Here is a 22,810-nt window from a genome sequence, read left to right as displayed (position 1 = left end):
ATGTGTGTTATTTTATTGTTATTTTTTGTTTGATCTGTTTATTAGAGACATTTGTGATAATGAACATATACAGAAGAAAGTACATTGTCGCATAAAGCACCATGCAAGGCTGGTGGAGAGAAAAATCAAGCCTGAATCACAAAGGAGCTGTACACAAACATCAGTACATTTGTCAATCGTACATGATTACAAATCTACATATAGCAATTCTCATTAGTCAAATAACCTCTCCCCACCAATCAGAAAATGGTATTCGAGCAAGTCTTGACAATCAAAAGTACATACTCCTTATGGCTTCACTCCGCCACATCACATTAATCTATGCAGATAGCCAAACAATTTTTAGAAAATAACAAAACACAAACCCCTAACAAGGGAAAAAACTGCCAAGGCAGGAAAGGAGATAGGGGCTGCAGAGAAGTGTGGGCAAAAACACAGACCCCCGCGAATCCAAAGAAGATAGTCCATCAGTTATCTCATAGATGCACATCTAAATCGTTATGAGTAAGGACCATCCAGTTTGGAGCGGGAGTCATCCCTGGTCGTGCAACAAATCAAAGCACATGCCACACAACTACCCAGGTATCACACTCTGGGGAATATTCTCAAGGACTTATCGCCGAGTTAACTGCACTTTATTGCAGCCAAAGTGGTGATATATTTATCGCCCAATTCACAAGCTGGTGCTAACCTCCGAAATCACCAGTTTTCCTGCGATAGCAGCAGCAAAAAACATCGCCACATATGACCACCGAAACTATCGCAAATGAGATGCAGAGTTGGCGTTCCCGTGCCAGAAGCCACGACAACACCACTACGCGACATTCTCAACGACCAGCCAGATTGGCGATAAGAACCCAAAACAGGCAATAACGCATGTTACAGCAGGAAACTAACACCTTCTCTGTCCTGGTGTAAAGTCGGATAGTAGCCTGCACCACAAAAGGGAGGCAAGGCCAGAGCCACATATACAGATGCCATGGTACCATAGACCATGCAGATGAGATCCCCAACAGGCCCACAACGCCCACCGCCAACCCCCCCGGAGCACCCTCCCTCCCGGACCAGCACCGAGGCAGCGCAGACAAAGTGCAATGCATTGTGCTGGCTACAGTTAGTCATCAATTAAAACAAAGCATAATATAATTATGATATTATGTTGTCGTTAGAACTTCTATCCATTATCCTCATGCATTTCGACAATTCTTTCTCCCTATCAACTGACCCACTTAGATGTTCTATTTTCAGTTTGTTTATTTTTGTTCCTGTACCCAATTCTCAAATTTTCTTTGGACAGAGAAAAATTAATTCATTGAATCATTTTGATATTTGTTTTAGACAAGGTTAATGTTAGAAAGAAAATTGAAATATACATTCTATCAGAGGAGAAGATGTCTTCTGGTGGCAAACTATCAAATCAGTAAAACATTTCTTATAATCATATTTTATGTTGAAACAAAACACTTTTGGTACTCAATTTTATTGCTTCAGCTTCACTGAGTATTCCTTTCAAATGCATGCTTTTCTTAGAAGGCTATTGGTCTGATTTTTTTTTTGGCTGTGTGGGAGCGGGACGGCACGCCATCTCCCCGCTCCCACACTGCCACTGCACATCAACCACTAGTTTGGCTGTCCCACCGACCACCAAACACGTAATCAGACCCTTAGTCTTTTTCTTTTCCTATTGCATATTGTGTAATATCTATCGCCTTACTTGATCAAAATAATGCTCCTTGATTAGGTCTTGAACAATTGCTCTAAATATTGAAAATGTGCTGTTTGCTAGGAGTAGGCTGGAATTGTTTTGTAAAGATTTAAAATCTTAATAAAAAAAGACCCTAAGGTAATTTGATTATTCAAAATTTAACAACCAGGTACCAACAAAATGCTGCGGCTTCTCCTGCCAACTTCCTCCCTCAATAACCAAGGTATACATTTTATATTTTTTGAGCCGCAATAGCTTATAAGTAACATAAGCATAATAGCAAGCTCAAAATTTCACTTGGGTGAAATACTGTGTTCTTATATTGGTCAAAAAATAACAGTAAATTAGTTAATAATGATAAATTCTCCTGGTAAATGCAGAAACTCTCCCCATTATAAGTCGCCTTCCTTTACTGATGATCTATATCATTGACGATTACTGATTATAAACTTTAACATCCAAAGGATAGAGCAATGCACATGTGTGTAACTCACACTTTTGCATAGAAAATTTCTAAATTCTCCCATTTGATTTTATGCTTTTATACACCTTTCTTAGAACGTTTCAACAAGTTCAATATTAACAAGCTCTGGTATAGGAACTTGAGTACTCACTCTCTTTATCTTTTTCTAGATGTTGCTAGATGTCTTGAGGTTTGGCTTTACTTTTTCCGCTCTGCTGCTTTGCATGGCCTTGGGATTTTGATAGTTCTTATTTACTGAGTAATAATCATGTCATATTCAATCTTTTGCAGAAACTGGTCATTCATTTCTGACCCTGCTGTATATTTTTCAAGTCTCCCACGGTAGAATCTAAGCATGTTTGTTAAATAACGTTTTTGAGATGTGATGTAAGAGACAGCGAGTTATAGCCTAAGGTAATCATAGATAGAGAACCCCGATGTCTGATATTGCTGAAACGACTCCTGAGGCGGAAGCCGGGAGCCCGTCTATGTCTGTGTATTGTCTTTTTAAAACGTATTTGTTTTTAAAAATATCACTCACTCACTTGAGCCTTTTTTAAAACGCACGTCGAACCTCACCCACGGAACAGCCGATCTTGGGGCTGACCAGGCGGTGGCTCGGACATACGGAGGACGGTCACCATATTGGGGGAAGGAGTAGGCAGCGGGCTAGTGTTGGGGGCGCAAGGGAAATAAAAGACGCCCTTATGGTCCTGACACACCATTGCTGAAACGACTCCTGAGGTGGAAGCCGGGAGCCCGTCTATGTCTGTGTATTGCCTTTTTAAAACGTATTTGTTGCTACAGCCTGAACTTTGTTTTTAAAAATATCACTCACTTACCTGGGTCTTTTTTTAAAACGCACGTCGAACCTCACCCACGGAACAGCCGATCTTGGGGCTGACCAGGCGGTGGCTCGGACATACGGAGGACGGCCGCCATATTGGGGGAAGGAGTAGGCACCGGGCTAGTGTTCGGGGCGCAAGGGAAATAAAATGGATGCCCCTAAACGTACGCGCAGTCAGCTCAGTCAGCGCAGCCAGCGCGCTGAAGGCTCGCCAAAGGCAAGCCCGACCGGGGCTAGGGGCTGGACCCCTGCCAGACTCCACCCTAAAAATCAAAATCAAAATCATAAACAGTACAGTTCCCAAGAGCTCATAGCTCTATGTCCATCCACACGTAACAGATGCCTACACAGCATGAGTCTCGAGAACAAAGATAAAAAATGTGCACACTGCCCCTTCGCCGTAAACTGCCAACTTAGGACGAGGTGTAGGGGACAGACACTAAATCTCGTCCACATCAACTGTCGCTCGCTAGAGAAGCATAAAATGGAGATCCATGACTACCTGATGGACGGACAAGTGGATGTCCTTTTTCTCACTGAGACATGGCTTAACGCTACCTCGGCGCCAGAAGTGCTGAGCGCCCTCCCGCCAGGATATGGAATTAACAGAATAGATAGGAAAAAGTTGAGAGGGGGAGGGATCGCCATAATATATAAACATGAAATGGCCTGTACCCTGGAGGATGCGGATATTGTAGATAGCGATACCGGGTTCTTTTCTATCTCTGCATCCCATGACCACGTCCTCAAGGGTTTTTTGACATACCGACCCCCTGGGCCAGGAGCTCGGTTTGCGGCACAGCTAGTTGAAAGTCTCACACAACTAGCTTTAAAATATGAGCGATTCCTCCTCCTAGGGGATTTGAACCTCCACTTCGACGACATCTCGAATGCGGAAGCACAGGAAATCAGACAGGAATTAGCGGGTATACAATTGCTGCTGAAATCGGAACTGCCCACCCACTGCAATGGCCACCTCCTGGATCCGATTTTTGCTAACTGGGAGGCGCTGACCGTAGCACCCCCCACTCCAGTCATCTGGTTGGATCACTTCTTAGTATCATTTAGAGCAGTAGTTCCGGATACCATGGTACAGAGAGGGACAAGTACCGTAAATAGACGCAGGAAATGGGCGAAGTTCTCAACAGAAGCATTCAATAAAGCAATGGACCAGGGGGGCCCCCCATGGGGGTGTGGGAATCGAGTTAGCCTGTGATGCACTAGACACTCATATCCTGAAAGCTTTAGACTGCACGGCACCATGGACGGAGAATGCACCTCTGAGAAAATCCAAGTCTGCCCCTTGGTTCAATGCTGAACTGCGGGAAAAGAAAGCAGAGTGCAAACGCCTAGAGAGGAGGTGGAGAAGAAGCTTTTCCGAGATAGAGAGGGATGGATATAAAAAGGGCCTGAGGGAATACCAAGCTCTTATCCGGAAAGCTTGTAAAGCCTACTACTGCACCAGAATTGAAGGTGCGGACAACTCCATGAAGGAGCTGTTTCTATTATATAAGGAACTATCAGATCTCGCCAGGACAGCAACCCCCATGAGTGGATCAGTTAAATCCTGTAATCAGATAGCAGAGTTTTTTGCTAGTAAGGTAGACAAAATGTACTCCGACTTCCCAGATTCTGCCAGGGTAGGGGATGGTAGGACTGGAACCCCCACTATTCAAGACAGGAACTGCCTTGCTTTATGCCAGATTGCAGGAAGCATTAAATCAGGCTCCCCCAGAGACCCGGCATCTCCCAAAATACTGCATGGCAGTATAGAAACTCTTGAGCCCCACATCAGATATCTACTTGAACTCTCCTTCAACTCAGGACAGGTACCTAAAACCTGGAAGAAAGCGGTGGGCCTTCCTTTGAGGAAGAAACCCAATATCAGTATGGAGAAACTAGAAAATCTACGCCCCATCTCGCTGCTCCCATACTTCGCTAAAATCGCGGAAAAAAACTGTCAATAAACAGCTCTCTGCCCATATTGAGGCCAACGGCTTGCTCCACTCTTCCCAGTCGGGCTTCTGTGCCCTCTACTCTACGGAGTCAGCCCTACTACTCTCTGCGGAAACACTACGCAAATATGCAGCGAAGGTCAAACAGCTGCTTTGATCTTACTCGATCTCAGTGCCGCATTCGACACTGTAGCTCATCACACTCTGGTACAGTGTCTGAAAAGGGTAGGAGTGGTGGGCAATGCATGGAACTGGCTAGAGTCATTTTTAACTGGCCGTAGTTTCCAGGTAGCACAGGGGCCTTTTCGGTCTAAAGAATTGAGTCTCGAACAGGGAGTACCACAGGGTTCCAGCCTCAGCCCCACACTATTTAATCTATATGTGGCACCAGTAGCAGATATCACAGATAGATTTGGGGTTGAGGTAGTGTCGTACGCTGACGACACACAACTGATTGTAACCTTGTCGCAACCCAAGGAACAATGTGCCGCCAACTTCACTGTATGCATGCAGGAGCTCGCCACATGGATGGCTGACAACTGCCTCCAATTAAATGGAAACAAGACGGAGGTGCTGATTGTGGGTAAAACCCTTTCAGCCTGGACCTCGGCCTGGTGGCCGGATAGGCTGGGTGCACTTCCTACTACCAGCAATCCAGTGAAGAACTTAGGAATCTGGATAGATAATAAAATATCGTTTGAACACCAAACCAAACAGGTGGCGGGCACCTGTTTTGGAATGCTATGGGTCCTCAGGAAAACATTGGATCTCCTGCCTCTGCCGGTTAGACAAACCTTGGTCCATGCCCTTATAACGTCCAGACTGGACTATGGGAATGTCCTGTACTTGGGGGCCAGCGCAAAATGTCTCCAGAGGCTACAACGAATACAAAGTGCGGCTGCCTGCCTGATTCTACTACTGCCCAGAAGAGCATCAGCAAAAAAAGCGCTCAGGACCTTGCACTGGTTATCGATTCGGGAGCGGGTGACATTCAAGGCCCTCTGTGTAGGTCATCGTATCCTACAAGGAAGGGGCCCCAAATGCTTACACAGCCTTCTCAGTCAGTATGAGCCCACTAGACAGTTAAGCGCAAAGGGGACGGGGCAAGTGCATTTCCCCAAGTTCAACAGAGTGAGAATGGCAGGACGCTCTTTCAGAGTCCTGACCGCCACCGAGTGGAACAGACTGCCACAAAGGTTGCGGCTTGAAGCGTCAGAGTCCATCTTCAGGAGAGAACTTAAAACCATACAGTTCCCCAAAGACTAAGCCTGTACACAAGTAACCACGTACTCCTCCAGTACCGAAATAGGAGTCATTTCAGGAATGATCAGCGCGGGGACACACTAGTCAGTGTAACCATGCGCTTTACAAGCTGAATATAAATAAATAAATAAATATAGAGCTGCCAGTTAAGTCACTATACAAGAATTAAGAATCAGGCTTCAACAATTTAAATTTTTACATGCCATAATAAAAAAGAATATTATCCTTATCCTTTCGCAAGGTCACTCGTGTGGCATGTTCTGAACTCTCTAATTACCCAAAATAAAATTAAAATAAACCACCTCATACTAAACTAAACCAAGTTAAATTAAATTCAGCCAGTATTGCTCATGTTTTCTGTGTTAGTCTTTTGCTTTTAAATTTATGCTAAACTGAATTGTCATATTTCTGCCCCACGTGGCTTCATGCATTTAAGGAGCGATATTAGCTATCCACATGTAAATACGATTAAACTTCAAATCCTCTCAATAGTGCGGTAATGGAATGCAGGAAATGGGGTGTTACTCTCTCAGCAGTAGGGTCAGTTGGCTATGAACTCTTTGGAAACTCCATAGTGACATAAGTGAATAATGGAGGATGATGATCTTCTGTATTCAAATTTGCGAATATACAGCCTTATTCATGAAGGCTAAATCGGCTCGCAAAGGGCCGGATTCTGAGAATCCGGCCCTTTGCGAGTGCGATTTTTGCATTTGGGATTCCGCATCCCAAATGCAAAAATCGCTAATTGCGATGTCGCAAATGTGCGAGGAATTACATTTAAGGAATCTCTATTAGAGATTCCTTAAATGCAATTCAACATCCAATTTAAATTTGCGAATTCGCAATTTCTTGCCGCAATTTACCGCGAGGTCAGACCTCGCGGTAAATTGCGATATCTCTGAAAAATGCATTTAAATGCATTTTTCTGAGTTGCATGTTAGAAACACACATGTCCTTTGGACATGTGTGTGTGCAACACCTGTGTGAAATTTCATTTGAGGGGTGCTACAGGGTGTCCTGTGGACACCCCTGGCACCCTTCAAATCGCAATCTTATTTGCGATTAGCTAATTGCTAATCGCAAATAAGGAATACTCCCCATTCATTCCTATGGGCCTTTTGGCCCATAGGAATGAATGGCGAGTTATTCCTTATTTGCGATTAGCAATTTGCTAATCGCAAATAAGGAATCAGTAGGAATCGCATTTTATTATGCGATTCCTACATGATTACCGTTTTGCGAGTCCTTAATAGCGAATCGCTATGATTCGCTATTAGGGGCTCGCAAAACGGCCCCTTCATGAATAAGGCTGATAGTGCGTCCACTTTGTTGATCCCAAAGCGAAGGGACTGATTTCGAGTTTGGCGGTCCATCGGACTGCCGAACCCATGGTGTAGGTGTGGTGGTGGTCGGGATCGCCGCATCAGTGGTGCGACCGCCGTATTACAACTACAGCGGTCAGTCCTTCATGGCACCACCGCAACCACTGGCAGCGCCGATCCATGGCAGTGGCATGACAGTGTGAGGCTCAATATGCTTGCCAGGGTCACTGCGGCTTCACCAAGCATATATTACAAGTTTCCTCACTGCCAGCTGTTCACGCCATAAAACTGCTTGCTGTGAGGAAAGTAAGGCTCAGGCGAGGGGCATGGATGCAGGGGGCACATGGTATGCCCCCCTATCTGCATGTACACCCAGTTCCTGCACGGCATGGACTAAGTATTCCATGCCGTTTAGGAATGTGCTTTGGTGTTCCCATTGCGGTACCTTCTGCAAAGGCACCGCCGCGGGAAAGCCAAAGGACAATGAGGAAGTTCGTAATCTGGCGGGCATCCGGCGGCCGAGTCTGATGGTGGGAGAGCAGGGCTTTGGCATGCCGCCCCACTCCCACACCGCCAAAAACATAATTAGGCCCTTAGTATGTTTAAATTTTTGTTCATTCTATGTGTAACAAGACATTATTACTGCATACAGTGTCCACAGCATCTGTTTGTATGTAAAACATTATTTTGTTTCATAAAACCGTAAACAAGTCAACAGAAATGCACTGGCCACAGAATCTGCAGCACACAGCCGCTCTTTGTATTACTTTGTAAAACTCTGTCAAGGTATCACAACGGGCCCAATTCACAAAGGAAAACTTAGACTGGACGTCTAATTTGAGACCTGAAGTCTAAGGGCCCAATTCACAAAGGTAAACTTAGACCTCTAAGTTAACCTTTGTGAATCGGCCTGATTATTTTCACCTCTAACTTTGTGATCAGAAAACTATTTCCTACTTTTAGGGGCAGATGTACGACCCGCTTTTGCATGCGCAAACGGGTTTGCGACCCGTTTGCGCATGCAGAAAACTACAGGGCCATGTACAAACCCTATTTAGCAAGTCGCAATTATTTTGCGACTCGCTAAATAGGATTTGCGACTCGCTATTAGGAAGGGGCGTTCCCTTCGTAATAGCGATCCCAAATGCCACATATGACTGTTTACCACCCTTCACAGAAGACCCCTTCCCCTTTGTGACTGGCTCTGAAAATAGTTTTTAAGGGCAGGCAGGGGTCCCAGGGACCACAACCTGCCCTTAAAAAAATGAAACAAAAACGTTTCATTTTTGTTTTTTTGAATGGATCCTGTTTTCCTTCAACGAAAACGGGCTGCATAAAAAAATCAAATCTGCTTTATTTAAAAGCAGTCTCAGACATGGAGGTCTGCTGAGCCCAGCAGGCCACCATACCTGGAAGAGGATGTATGTCGTTACTACGCATGCTTTTACAAAGCATGCCTTAACCACGCAGGTTTTACAACGCAAGTCGTTACAACGACTTGCGTTGGGGGGCGCTGGATAGTGAATAGTTTAATTTACTATTCCAACTCCAGTCCCCGTGGATAGTAGGGAAGGTTTTGGATAGTAAATTAAACTATTTCCTATCCTACAGCGCCCCCCAGTGCAAGTCGTTGTAACGACTTGCGTTGTAAAAGTTGTGTGGTAAAAGTTGCGTTGTAAACGCTGTTCCCCCCTGGAGGGGCCAGCCATTCCCAATGGATCGCAAATTGCGAGTGCCTTACGTCGCATATCTGGCCCTTAATGTGTAATTTGTTTCAAAATGAGGAGGGAATGTGAAAGAAGCACCCTTCCTTCAAAATCAAAAATCCATAGTGCAAGAGCTTTTGATTATAATTATAGTTGCAAAATACTGATTGGATGCTGACATCTTAAAAGAGATGGTATCCATTCACTAAGTGGAAGCTGTCACTTTGTTTATGTGGGCAGTCGGCATATGGGAGCAGACAGCTGCCTGAGCACTGCTGCTTGCCCCCATCAATACCATTCGGACTGGACACATAAAGTAGGCATGAAATCTTGTAGTTATGAATTCAAGTGATGCTGGTCTGCTGTCCCTCACAGGCCTCCATCCTTGCATTCTTTGCCCTTTCGATGAGATTCACACACAGAATCCAGCCTCATTAATATTCCTAGACAGACATCTGTAAGTCCTAACAGAGGATCTTTTTGCACTGTGATGGAATCATATGACCTACACAGCAGAAAATGAAGGTCATGTGTTTTTTTTTTGTGGAGTTTTATATAGCGTGAACTATACCCGAAGTTATCAGAGCACGTTACACGAGCACCAGTTACGTTACAGATGGACACATTCACGTTTTGTTAGTCACTGAGAGATTAAGGGGCATATTACCAAGGCAGGCGATATGAAATTATCGCCGCATTTGCATCCGTTTTCGGCTGCAAAGCGGCCATAATTTCATCGCCCTATTAGCAAGCTGTCGCTAACATCAGTTAGCGACAGCTTTTAGGGGATAGAGAGCAGTTTGGGGCCCGCTTTGCATGTCAGCGATATTTATCGCTAATGACATGCAAAGTGGGCGTACCCAACCTGTTAGCAACTGAAAGCAGTCGCTAACATCACTATCGCCTATTAACAACGCAGGCGTAGCGATGAAAACATTTGCGCTATGAGCAAATATCACTGAAAACTAACGCCTGCTCAGACCACTTCTTAACCTGTATATCCAATGGGAGTTGGATATACAGGTTAAGACCCTATTGGCGTTAATGCCTGAATATTGCTGGATTTCCAGTGATATTCACACATTAAGCCGCTATCACCGGGTATTTTATCGCATTGGAGATAAACGTTGCTATAGCACGTTATCTCTGCGATAAAATCCGGCGATGCACGGCAATAGAAAAATTGTTGCTAAGCCTATTTAGTGATAAATATCACTAGTTGTTGATAATATGCCCCTAAGTGGTTTGCCTAGAATCACCGAGCCCTAGCCGTTAGGACACATTCTCTCCCCAGGTTGCAAGGCAGTCAGCCTGCAAAAACTCTGATGGCTTTACGACCTGACTTTTAGTACATTTATTACATTTAGGGCCAGATGTACGACCAATTTTAGCATGCGCAAATGGGTTAGCGACCCGTTTCCACATGCTAAAATTGGAATGGCCATGTACTTACACAATTTTGCGAGTCGCAAATGAATTGCGACTCGCAAAAAAGTGTTTAGAGACTCGCTATTTGGAAGGGGCATTCCCTTCCAAATAGCGACTCTCTAACCCATGTACCAATGTTTTGCGACTTCAAATACTCGCAAATTACCACCCTCTTCAAGAGTGACAGTAATTGCCACTGTCTTTATCGGGGTGACCCTATAGGAAAACAGTGTCTGCAGATGAGATATTTAGCAATATTATTTGTGACCACTGCTAGATCCTTTCAGATCAAGAGATACTGCCCATGCCCATGAATCTACTCCAAGCGATTCTTTGCTAAAAAAAGTTAAGAATTTGATAATTTCCAAAATTCCTCTTGTGTACTTTTGAGCCAGGTGATTATCACCAGTGTCACTCATTTGAGGTTGCAGGGGGCTTAAATGAAACATAAGGGCGTCATTTACGAGGTGTTGGAGCAAAGCAGTGCTGCACGGAATCTTGCTGCGCTGCCCTGCGCCAAAAGAAAAGGGGTGGAAGGCACCGTATCTATAAGATGCAGCGCATTCCTGCCTTTTCCCCCTGCGCGGGCGCACAATGAGCGGTAGGGGTGATTGTTTTTATGCATAAAGGGACACCTTTCTGCACAAACACTATCACAAGAGGAGGTTTTCCTCTTTCGGCAGAATGCAGCACACATAGAAAGAGGAAAAAGCAAGGAGAAATAAGGGTATTTCTCCTCGTTGCACCGTCACTGTTAGAATGGCGTTAGAATCTGACGCATTGCCAGGTTTATGATTCCTTGTAAATCTGGGAGTGCTTCAAATTACATGGGTGTTGCGTGTGAACACTGACAGCAACACCCATGGAACACCCCTTTCATGCAGTGTTATTTACAAGGCCATTAAAAGCCACATAAATGGCTCTGCGTACCCTTGTAAATATGCTGCGGCGCATTGCGCCACCAGAGATTCAAAAAAGTGATGCTCCGGCGGCGCAAAAGTGCAGCTAAGGGCCTTTCAATGTATCATTTTTTCTTAATCGTTCACATGGTCCATGTACTGTGTCTGTGCTAGTTTCTCTGAACCTTTCTTTACACTGCCTGGTGTATGGATGACTGTTGAGACACCAGGACACTAACTGCCTGTTGAGGTGCTGCTTCAGAAAGGACCTGTCAACACCACTGTGAGGCTAAATCCTACGAGCTGCAGGAGAAAGAAAGTGACTTACGTTAGATGAAGAGTGGCAGATGTGCGATTTGACATCTGTATTCTCAGTCTCCGATAATGGAAAGTGTTGTCACAGCAATGGTGGCATGTTGACAGACGATTGGTAACAGATATACATTAAAGAATTAAGCCTCCACCATTTTTCTCTCACACAGTTGCCTGGTCTCACAGCCGATTTCTGACTCATTTTCACAAGGTAATTTTCGTTTCAAATCATGTTCCAACATAATCATCTTTACTAGAATATTCACAAAATGATTGCCCATACTACCTCAGCCCAAAGTGGTGGCTGAGTCTCCACCCATTGTCTTTCAAGAATAGAAAGAGTATCATTTACCAAAACAAAAATGTCTCTCTTCTTACTGTGAGAGCCTCGGCATACAGCCCTCAGTTCACTGTGTCCCATTGTCAGGTTCAGAAGCCTGCCTTTGGTGCAATACATGGCAAATCTACAATAACCTAAAAATGCTACAAAGGACTTCCCACTAAACATTGATGACAGCATTTCTGTAACTTGACACTGTAGGTGCCTACCATTGGCCAAACCTAATTAGGAGCAAGTGACGGGCGGTATTATAGCCACAATCACAATCAGTAATACATTATTTACAAACTTAAGAGCAGCCATTTGTGCAAGAGTACCACAGAGGAAGACACCAAGGCCAAAACATGTTGGAGTTAAAGAGTCGGCGAACAAAAATAACTACCAGTTTAGAGTAATGCATGCAGATTTTCCATCCACCATTGAGTTGTAGTTGCCAACACTGTCACGATATGGATGTAAAATCTGCTGCTGTGGAAAAAATCAAGGGTTGCGCTGTCCATCACCTCTTTATGTACACCTGTTTCTGTCTGGTTGTCCACAACTGCAGTACCCTTGTGCCTTTGACCGAGGTAACCGCAGACGTGGGCAGCTTCTCGAGATCACAAGGTTAACCCATCACCATTCATGGTGGAGGTACTCCTCAACCTTGGCTTGCCCAATGGTGGGGCTAGGAGAGTCTGAGCTGAGTGGACGACTGCCATCTCTATGACTCCAAACAGACCAAAAAGGAAGAGCGGGCGGGGACAGTGAATGCTTGCTACCACTTTCATCTAAATACAAATAGACTCGATGGCGAATATATTGCTGTTAAACATTTGAAACCGAAACACATGAGTATGTAAGAAAGGTAATGCTTTCCTTTTTTTTTTATTGGTTCAGTTCAAAGCCACGTAAAAAAAAAAAAGCCATTATAACATAGCCGGAAATCGTGTATACAGACAAACGTATGGTGCAGGTACACAATCAAAGATAATCAAAAACAAGAGAAATAAAAAGCAGAAATTGAAAGCAATACCAAAAATACAATACAAGAAACGGTACCACCATATAAAACCAAGAAAAAGGTCATTCTTGCGGACCTAAATGGTCTATCATTGCCTGCCAAATTTTACACCCCTTTTGCATTTCCTAAGTGATTTGATCCGATAAAGATTAAATTCTAAATAAAAAACATTATAAATCTTTGCCCGCCACATTTCATATACAGGTGCTTCTGGTTTCAACCACATTGAAGATATACATAAGCGAGCTACCGCCATAGCCATAAATAAAACATATCTGTTTTTTTGATACCCCGGAAACGGATCGGTGTCATTAGATAGACCAAAAATAATCATCTCTCTTGAGATTGCCACGTCACATTTTGCAATATAAGCCAGAAATATTTCCTCCAATATTTTGGGATCGTACTATGTCTACATGGGGGGAAAAAGGCATGATATTTATAGGCACTATGGTTAAGGATGGTACAATTGCTTCATTTCAGGAGTTAAACGATATATACACTCTCTCCCAACATGATTTTTTTTAAGTATTTACAAATAAGCAACTTTATTCTTAAGCATCCAAATGTCCTACTGCTTTGTCCAAATGACTTTATTGAAATACTTAAAAAACCATCGCGTATAGGGACTTTATATAATCACTTGTTGAATATACAACAGGACGACACAGGGTCGCAGGAGTCTAAATGGTGTATTAGATTGGGTACATTGGCAGTACCCTTTCAAGAGTCAATTTATACAGCTGCTAAAACTATTTTGTCTGCCAATTTATACTCACAGCATTATAAAACTTTATTTAATCTTTATCATACACCGTTTAAAATGTTGAAATGGGGTAATGCTTATAATGAGAAATGCTATAGGTGTCAATCTGACCAGGCAGATATTGTGCATATATTTTCAGACTGCTTAGTGTTAAAACCCTTTTTTATACCTATAGAAACATTTCTGGCTTATATTACAAGGTAGTGCTTTCCTACTCTTTACAGAATGTTGTATTGTTGGCAGTGCCAACTAATTGGAAGATGGTAGAATGTCGAATGTTGATAGTATAGAGAAATGTAGGGCATAAGCTCCTTGCTCCAGGAGGAGGCCAATGACATAGAGCTACTTGCCCCCTATGTGGGAGGGAGGCATGGCCGGTTATGGAGGCTGTATGCATGGATTGGCTGGATCATAAGGGATAAGTCAAAGACAAATTGCCAGGCTAATTGTTGGTCAAAGAAAACATGGAATCATGGGGAAAAAGGAGAAGTGGTTCAAGTAACTCTGCGTTTAAGGTGGATGAAGATGTGGGCTACAGAAGGACACGTGGAACAATTCCTGGACTGTATTAAGATTCTGTGATGGATGAATTGGTGCTAACCCTAGTGAGGGATACTGGCCATGATATACTTCGTATATTTTCAAAGCATAGCTAACTCTTAAGATGCATCATGGCAAACTTGGAATTCAGGAAACAGTTTATTGTAAAACTGCTTGGCCCTCATTGTGAAGTGGCCAGACCTTGCTGCAGGGGTTCCCCGGTCCAGAATCAGGCAGTATCCAGGCACCTAAATGTAGTTATTACAACTTTTAGTCACAGGAATGGGGAATGACCATGCAGACCAGGAAGTACTATGTAAAATTCCACATCTTTTCCACAAGAGAAGGGACTTTTCTGATATTATTTACCAACTGCTCTGGGCAGGCATTATTTGATCAAGTATGATTAAGGGTGGTGGGCGAGGAGGGCAGGGGGATGCTTGGCCTCGCTGGGGAAGCGTTGTCTGTTCTTCCATGGTGCTGGAAGTGGTAGGCAGGGGAAGAACTACACCTATAACCACAGGCACTGCACCTCTTCGTCTGCGGTTTTATTGGAGGCGCATCTGACCCAGTAAAACCGGGTCTGGTGTTTCCACATCCGCTAGGTCTGGCCTACTTTGTGGAAGCTGCTTAACACTGTTGATCCGTACATAGGCTACACTGTAAGAATGACTAATTGAAGCCCTTGGGAATTCCCAAAAATTCAGAAATGCGCAAACTGTTGAATACATTTTCTGATGTTTCTGAAGTGTCTGTCCAACAGTATCTGGGAAATAACGTTAACAAAATGTCAATATTTTGCAGACCCGCATAATTTGTTGAATTTATATAAATGTTTATTTTCATGTAATGTGTGGATGACATATGTAAATATCTATTTTTAAGGTTGTCTTAATACTTACATGATTTTTTTTCGCAGAACAAGAATGTAGAATTTGAGGTTACAGTCAAGGACTGGTAAAGTATATTTTTTTCTCAGTCACAGTTAATGCTTGTTATAAATGCGGTTGCTGCGTTTCTCGTGCTCAGAAGCTAACGTTTGTGGAATGCAGTGCTATATAAAGATATGCAACATAACCAAAGAGCAGATCTTGAGATGAGGTTTTCTGGCCATGTAAGGTAGTGTTTTTAGGCCCTGTACTACATAAAGACATACAAAGAAATCTAATTTCGAAATCCTCATGGCTAGACAAAGAGCAGTAAAGAGCTTGAAAACAATCCATTCCAGTGTATTGACTCCTCCAGTGAGGTTCAGATCACCACTTGGAATTTTACCAGTAGAGGAATATCTTCTTCATATCACAGATGATCAATCAATCAATCAATCAATCAATCAATCAATTAGGGAGTTTTAAGCGCGCTACTCACCCATGAGGGTCTCAAGGTGTTGGGGGAGGGGTGTGTAGCTCCGGTCAGTCGAAGAGCCAGGTCTTGAGGGTCTTCCTGAAGATGTGCAGGGCGGGGGAGCATCTGCTGTTGATCAGCAGCTCGTTCCAGGCCTTGGCTGCGATGTAGGAGAAAGTTTTTCCACCTGCTCTTGCTCTACAGATGTACGGGGATCCTGCGAGGGTGAGGTCGGCGGATGGCGGTTCCTCTTGGGTACGTGGAAGGAGATTCTGTGGTTGAGATATTGAGGTCCGGTATTATTGAGGCATTTGTAGGCGGGGTGAGTATCTTGAAGGTTACTCGCTTCTCAACAGGGAGCCAGTGGAGGTCTCATAGGTGTTGGGTGATGTGTTCGTGTTGAGGGATGCCGAGGACGAGTCTGGCTGTGGTTTTCTGTATGGTCTGGAGTTTGCGGAGCAGAGACTTGTTGATCCCTGCTTAGAGGGCGTTTCCCTAGCTGGTTATGAGTGCGTGGGTGATGGTCTTCCTTGATTCGGGGGGGGGGGGGAGATCCATTTGAAGGTCTTGCGGAGGAAGCGGAGGGTGTTGTAGCAGATGGAGGTGACAGTGTTGACCTGTCGGGTCATAGAGAGGGAGGAGTTGAGTATGATGCCAAGGCTTCAGGTTTGGTCCGTCAGGACGAGGACCTCTGCCTTCTCCGATTAGAGCTTCAGGCAGCTGCTGCTCATCCAGGATGCAACGTCCTTCTTTCCTTCCTGGAAGTTGAGTCTGGTGGTGATGGGGTCCTTGGTGAGGGAGAGGATGAGCTGGGTGTCGTTGGCATAGGATACAATACTGAGTGTGTGCTGTCTGACGATGGCGGCAAGGGGGGCCATGTAAATGTTCAAGAGCGTGGGAGTGAGCGACGATCCTTTGGGTACTCCACAGTTGATTTCCGTGGGTTCTTAGAGGAAGGGCAGTAGTCTGATTCCTTGGGTTCTGCCGGTGAGGAAGGAGCAGAGCCAGTCAAGAGCGGCTCCCTGTATACTGGTGTCGTGGAGTCTGGCAGTGAGTGTGCGGTGGGAGATGGTGTTGAATGCTGCTGGTAAATGTAACCCCCAGAATCCAACACTTTCCCCAGTGCTGCTGAGTTTGTAGTGACCATCTCCCCAGCCTCTGGTTTCAATGCGGTTCCCAATGTTACTTAGTTGGGAGTGGAAATATTAAACCTGACTCTTCCAACACGTTCCCCAGTGATGTTTAGTTTAAACTGCAAATAGTAAATCTGACCCTGGAAGTTCCTACACCTTCCCCATTGTTGCTTTATTTGGAGAGGGAATGGTTTATTTGACCATGCCAGTGTGCAACACTTTCCACACTTTTGCTTAGTTGGGAGCAGGAATATTAAATCGGATCCCTTCAAAGTCCCACGCCTTTCCCAGTGTTGCATAGTTTGGAGTAAGTATTGTAAATCTAACCACCCTAGAGTCCAATGCATTCCCCAATGTACTTCAGTTTTGAATTAGAATATTAAATCTGATCCATCACTTTTTCCCATACCCACTCACAGATCTGTTACTGGGACTTCTAGGTGTAAAATGAGGGCCCACTCTACTCACCCAAGGGGACTCCATCCCCGTCACGAAACATGGCAGGAGGTGCTGGGGCCTGGGCCGGTGGATTACCCTAGGCACTGGAATGTCATTAATTTTAGGTCACTACATATAGTGCAATGCTTGTTTTCTGGTTCCTCCATTACGCATCAAGGCAAGTCCCGCATAGCGGTGTTGCCTCTTGGATACTTCAACAAACCTTGTTTTGCCCTGGGGCCTGACCGTAATACTTGCAAGAGTCACTCCCAGCTACCTGTAGTGAGGTTGATAGTTTTCAATGATCAGACAGGTAGATTGGGTGCATTTAGGGCCCCAATTTCTAATTGCTTTGATGTTCTGACAGAGGTTGACTGACTCACAGTTAATAAGGGCTTCCCCACAATTGATTGCACTGCAGTAGCATGGGAAGGGAGTGGAGGGTGTCCAACCTAGAAGCCGGAAGGACGGGCCTTGGGGGTATTGTAGTTAAGGTGAGGAAGATGCACAAAAATTTGAATGTCCCTAGGGTGCGTTACCCAGGGATCACCCTTAGCAGTTGCACTTGAAAACATGGGGGTGGAGTCAAGTAGTCTTCTAACTAACAACAAGCCTTCGGAGGCACTGTCTTACAGCGAGTTAAGCCAGACTAATTGCTGAATATATATGTCTACCATCTCCATACAATTAGAGCATAAAATCAGGACAAGGGCCTTAGACACCTGTGCACATACTACAATCCATCCACAAATAGTTTCTCCTGATGGTCGAGACAAGCCACTTAGCATTGACAAGCTAGAAACGAATTGGTCTGCCACCCCAGTCAAACTGCTGTCTTGGAACATAGCAGGGTTTTCTTCCAAACTTGAGTACCCAGATTAGGCTAAATTCATAGTCTTGCATACACTCTGTCTCTTTCAAGTAACGTGGTCCACCAAGCCAGTGCACCAGACAGGATATGCAAATTTTAGCAAAGAGGCAATAACTAAAGGCAAAGGTAGACCCCAGGTAAGCACTGCATTAACCTACAGGGTACAGGAAATATTGATATCTTCCCCTGGCATTCTGTGTGTTTCATTGGTTTTTCCATTCCTTATAGCATACATTTATAATGTTTATCTAAGGTCAGGAGGGAATCAAAATGACTCCCCTACCATAGAGCTGCTGAATTCACACATGGCAACTGCAACAGTAGAAGTTATGAAATTCGTGGGTGGGGATTTCAATTGCCAATTTTAACCTCTGGATTATAATACTGAAGCACTCACCCAGGACAAAGATAGTGTTTGGGGCAGTCCTAAGCGGGAAATTCCCCCGATCAAAACGTGGTCCCCCTTGGCAATACAATTAATGCTTTAATTAAGAATCAGCGCTTGCAAGCAGGGAATGGTAGAACAGCTCAGATAAGGAAGGGAAACATACATTCAACCCCTTTCCTGGTACCAGTCTTATTGACTATATACTGGAGGTTGTAAGGGCATGGCTGCTCGTGATTGACATGGCTGTATTATCCAGACAGTATAGCGATCTCAATGCCCTGGTTTTAAACATTGACCTTCCTGATTGTTGCAGGAAGGCCCGTGTCAGTGAACCATTTGACCGTAGATGCAAGTAACTAGCAATATGTGCAAAGTACAGTGGTCCACTTTGGTTCTTGCACAAGAGCAGGTCGGGGAAGTATACAATCTAGTTGCAGGCAGTATTGAGAAGATCCTTAAAATTAGTTCCATTAATGACAAACTGTTCACAGGGTTAAAGGGGTACTATGTGGCAACAAAAAGGGCCTCTGGGAGGAGAACCCCAGTTATGGTATAATAAAGCCTGTAAGCAAGCAAGGTCTGTTGTTATGTCTGCTATTAACCAGCATTACTGTGGGGCGCCAAAAGTTCAGTGGAAGGCCTTCAAGAAGACCATTAAAAATGCCAAAAGAGATTGGGAAGAGGGAAAGTGGGAAGGTTTGCTGGCTACAGTTAGTAAAGGAGATCAACGTGCCTTCTAGAACGTAGGGCGAGAAAGCAAGAGACACACAGATGATGGACGAAAGCAGAGCAAATCAAACATTCGCCCCCTGTCAATAAAACTGGGTTAAATTAAACGTTCTTTTGCTCACCATGCCACCCCAGTTTAGACCCAACCATATACAAATCAGTCTTGACCCTGCACCTCATGGGAACAGTCCAGCCTGAACTGACAGGCCAGGTCCTCCCTGGACCGGAAACACGCATCCTGGGAGCGGGTTTGATGCATCACCCCTCATCAGCCAGGCTAACTTGAATCCTTTGACACAGTGAGCCTGGGACCCACGTCTGGGCATACCTGGCACAAAGCAAAAGACACACAGATGATGGACGGAATGCAGAGCAAATCAAACCGTAACCCCAGTCAATAGATCTGGGTTAAATCCATTGTTCTGTTGCTCACCATGCCACCCCAGTTTAGAACCAGCCATGTGCTAATCAGTCTTGACCCTGTGCCTCATGGGAACAGTCCAGCCCGAGCTGCCCAGCCAGGTCCTCCCTGGACCAGAAACAAGTATCCTGGGATCGGTTTCGGGACATCACCCTTCATCAGCCAAGCTAGCTTGAATCCAGTGACACAGTGAGCTCAGGACCCACATCTGGGCATACATGGCGCATTTAGGGCGAGAAAGCAAAAGACAACCAGATGATGGACGGAATGCGGAGCAAATCAAACATTTGCCCCCAGTCAATAGATCTGGATTAAATCCACTGTTCGTTTGCTCACCATTCCTCCTCAGTTTAGACTCAGCCATATGCAAATCAGTCTTGGCCCTGTACCTCATGGGAACAGTCCAGCCCGAACTGCCAAGCAGCACAGGGGCATATTTATAAAGAAGTGACGGAGCGCAGAGTCAGCCTTCTTGGCTTTACGCCCCACTCCGCCACTTCTGAAACGCAGACCTGCCCCGTATTTAAAACAATACAGTGCAGCCCTGCGTTCCCCCCCTGTACTGGCGTTAATTTTAGCTGTCTAGTGCCAATGCAGACACCCTTGTACCATAGTGCAATGTGCAATGTGCATGTGTTGTGGGGAATGATTGTTTATGCGCAGGAAGGTGTCCCTTCCTGCACATAGTAAATATTAAATGCGATTTGTAACTTCTATGTCTATTGCTTTGTGCAGCACACATAGAAGTTGCAATTCGTCATTTTTAAAATTAATTTTTATGTGCAGGAATGGACAACTTCCTGTACATAAACAATCATGCATGGCGTGCTGCTGTTTTTATTGTGCTGCACAATGCAGGCACAGGCTACAGTGCGGATGGCAAGGGAGCCATTGTTAAAGTCCTGATTCTGTCCTTTTTCACTCTGTTCTGATCAAATATACTCATGTTAACATGAACATATTGTACATACTTTTTGTTTACCATATCTGAATGGTCTGCTCCCAAGGTGACCTCTGACGTGATAAATAGAAGCCATTTAGGAGGCCATGTTTGGTTAGAATCACCATTAAATCACAGCATAAGCATTCAAAAACACCTGCTACAATAGGAAAAAAAGATGGCTCCCTGTATACATGTATTGTTTGTGAGCTAACTGAATGTGAAAAAACATGTGATGGTTGAGTGTACTGCTTAGATGTAATATTTCCTCATGATTTGTAATGGAACCACCAGTAGCGGCTCCTTGAGGGAGTGTTGCGGGCGGTAGGGCGGGGCTGGGGATGGGCAGGGTGGGAGGTAATAAACTCCGGCGTAGGGCCATACAGAGTTTGCGAAGCAGTGCGTGCAATGTAATTTGTTCTATTTATTTATTTATGTATTAACTTAACTCTGTACGGCCCTACGCCGGAGTTTATCACCCCCCATCCTGCCCCTCCCCCACCCCACCCTGCCCCACTGCCCCGCAGCACTACCTCGAGGAGCCGCTACTGGGAACCACTCAACAAGAGGCAGAATGATACACCAAACTGCCACTAGCATGAAGTTGAGAGAGGAATACTCATCTGGATGACCTGGAACGTAATTGACAATGTCTCAAGCCAATGACTGAAGGAGACTGATCCAAATAAGTTAATGGTGACCCAGCGCCCACTCTGTAAACAGTGAACACCACAGGTTCTTCAGGGATCTGTGCTCTTAAAGCCCAGATCTTAAAAGAGGAGGAATCATGGATAGAAAATGAGAGTTGGTGAGAAACGCTTGCTACATGGTAGTCCCGTGGGATGCTTATGATTTCAGGTGAGATAGAGGAGAAGGGAGGGTAATGAAAATATGGATCAGCAAAGATTTTATAACTCTCCTTTCTAGATGATGAAATCAGTTTAGTCATGAACTTCAGTGTATGTCTTTTGCCAGCTTAGTTAGAACTCAGAATTAATAGATGTAATGGCATTCTTCAATCTAAATTGTAATTTGTTAGAGCAAATGGCTCTCACCATGGTCAAAGCTGGAGGAGTCGTTGGTCATATAGTTATTTTCTGAGTTTTTATTCCTGCCATGGATATATGCTTTTTTTCAGTCCTGAAAATCTTGACATGCGCCTGGGATATGACCTGTGTCAGGACGAGAGGGACTTCTTGCACAAACGGAAGAAGCTTGTAGCTGATGCCTTGAGAGGAGTTTTGGGATTGACCTGTGACATTCCAGAACATGAGGTATGTGGCTGACTCCTAGGCCTAGGTTTACTAATATGTGACTAACTCTTAGGTCTAGGTTTACTAAGGGCTGTGCGGGGGCTAACTCAGTTACTCAATTCGGCACTGTACACGCTATCTTTTATAATGGTAAGTAAATCGATTCAAGCAACTTCGCATCTCCTTTGTACATAATCTACTCAAACTGTGAGGAGTGTGGATACACTGACAATAAAGGGCTATGTTTCACTTATATCACATCGAATACCCCTAAAAGAGCATATCCATATATATCCATATAGTTGGCAGCGCGTGTCCCCGAGGCACTGGACCTAACTAGTCTCAACTTCATCAAACTATCTGAATCGTTCTTCATGAATTGCCAACAAGTATTTTGTGTGATATGTGCTCCCCAACATACACAGAAGGGCCCAGATAAAGATGGAAGCAAATGTGTCTGCTCCAGAAGGAATGATTTTTAGGGGTGGGCGGAATTTGGGGAATCACGTTACGCAAATCTCTGCGAAACGGTAAAAAATCTTAGCGAACATGCAGAAATTCCGCGAACACGTGGAAGGGCTTGTTCGCGATGCTTTTTTACTGTTCGCAATCACTGTTTGCGTGCTTGGGGGAAATATCTTCCGAACACGCATTTTGAGAATGCGAACAAGCAAAAAATTTCACGAAGTTGCGGAATGCAGAATTTTGGGCAATTTTGCGTTCTCCGTGGAAAGCGAAATT

The 22,810-nt window shown here is 44.5% G+C and overlaps 1 protein-coding gene across 2 annotated transcripts in view; it reads left to right on the top strand.

Moving 5' to 3' along the window:
• The window catches only part of LOC147689747 (cytosolic phospholipase A2 delta-like), a 164,854-nt gene that overhangs the window by 100,491 nt on the left and 41,553 nt on the right, over positions 1–22,810 (top strand). The window contains exons 10-12 of one of the 2 annotated variants that reach the window (XM_086937226.1): positions 1,875–1,928; positions 15,472–15,509; positions 21,955–22,090. In XM_086937226.1, coding sequence (XP_086793352.1) covers positions 1,875–1,928; positions 15,472–15,509; positions 21,955–22,090 — 228 coding nt within the window. The remainder of the gene's footprint in view (positions 1–1,874; positions 1,929–15,471; positions 15,510–21,954; positions 22,091–22,810) is intronic. The other variant, XM_086937227.1, reaches the window with a different exon arrangement.

The sequence above is a fragment of the Lissotriton vulgaris genome, chromosome 9, assembly GCF_964263255.1.
Source record: "Lissotriton vulgaris chromosome 9, aLisVul1.2, whole genome shotgun sequence".
Classification (NCBI taxonomy): domain Eukaryota; kingdom Metazoa; phylum Chordata; class Amphibia; order Caudata; family Salamandridae; genus Lissotriton; species Lissotriton vulgaris.
This window is presented reverse-complemented; position numbering and strand designations above follow the sequence as displayed.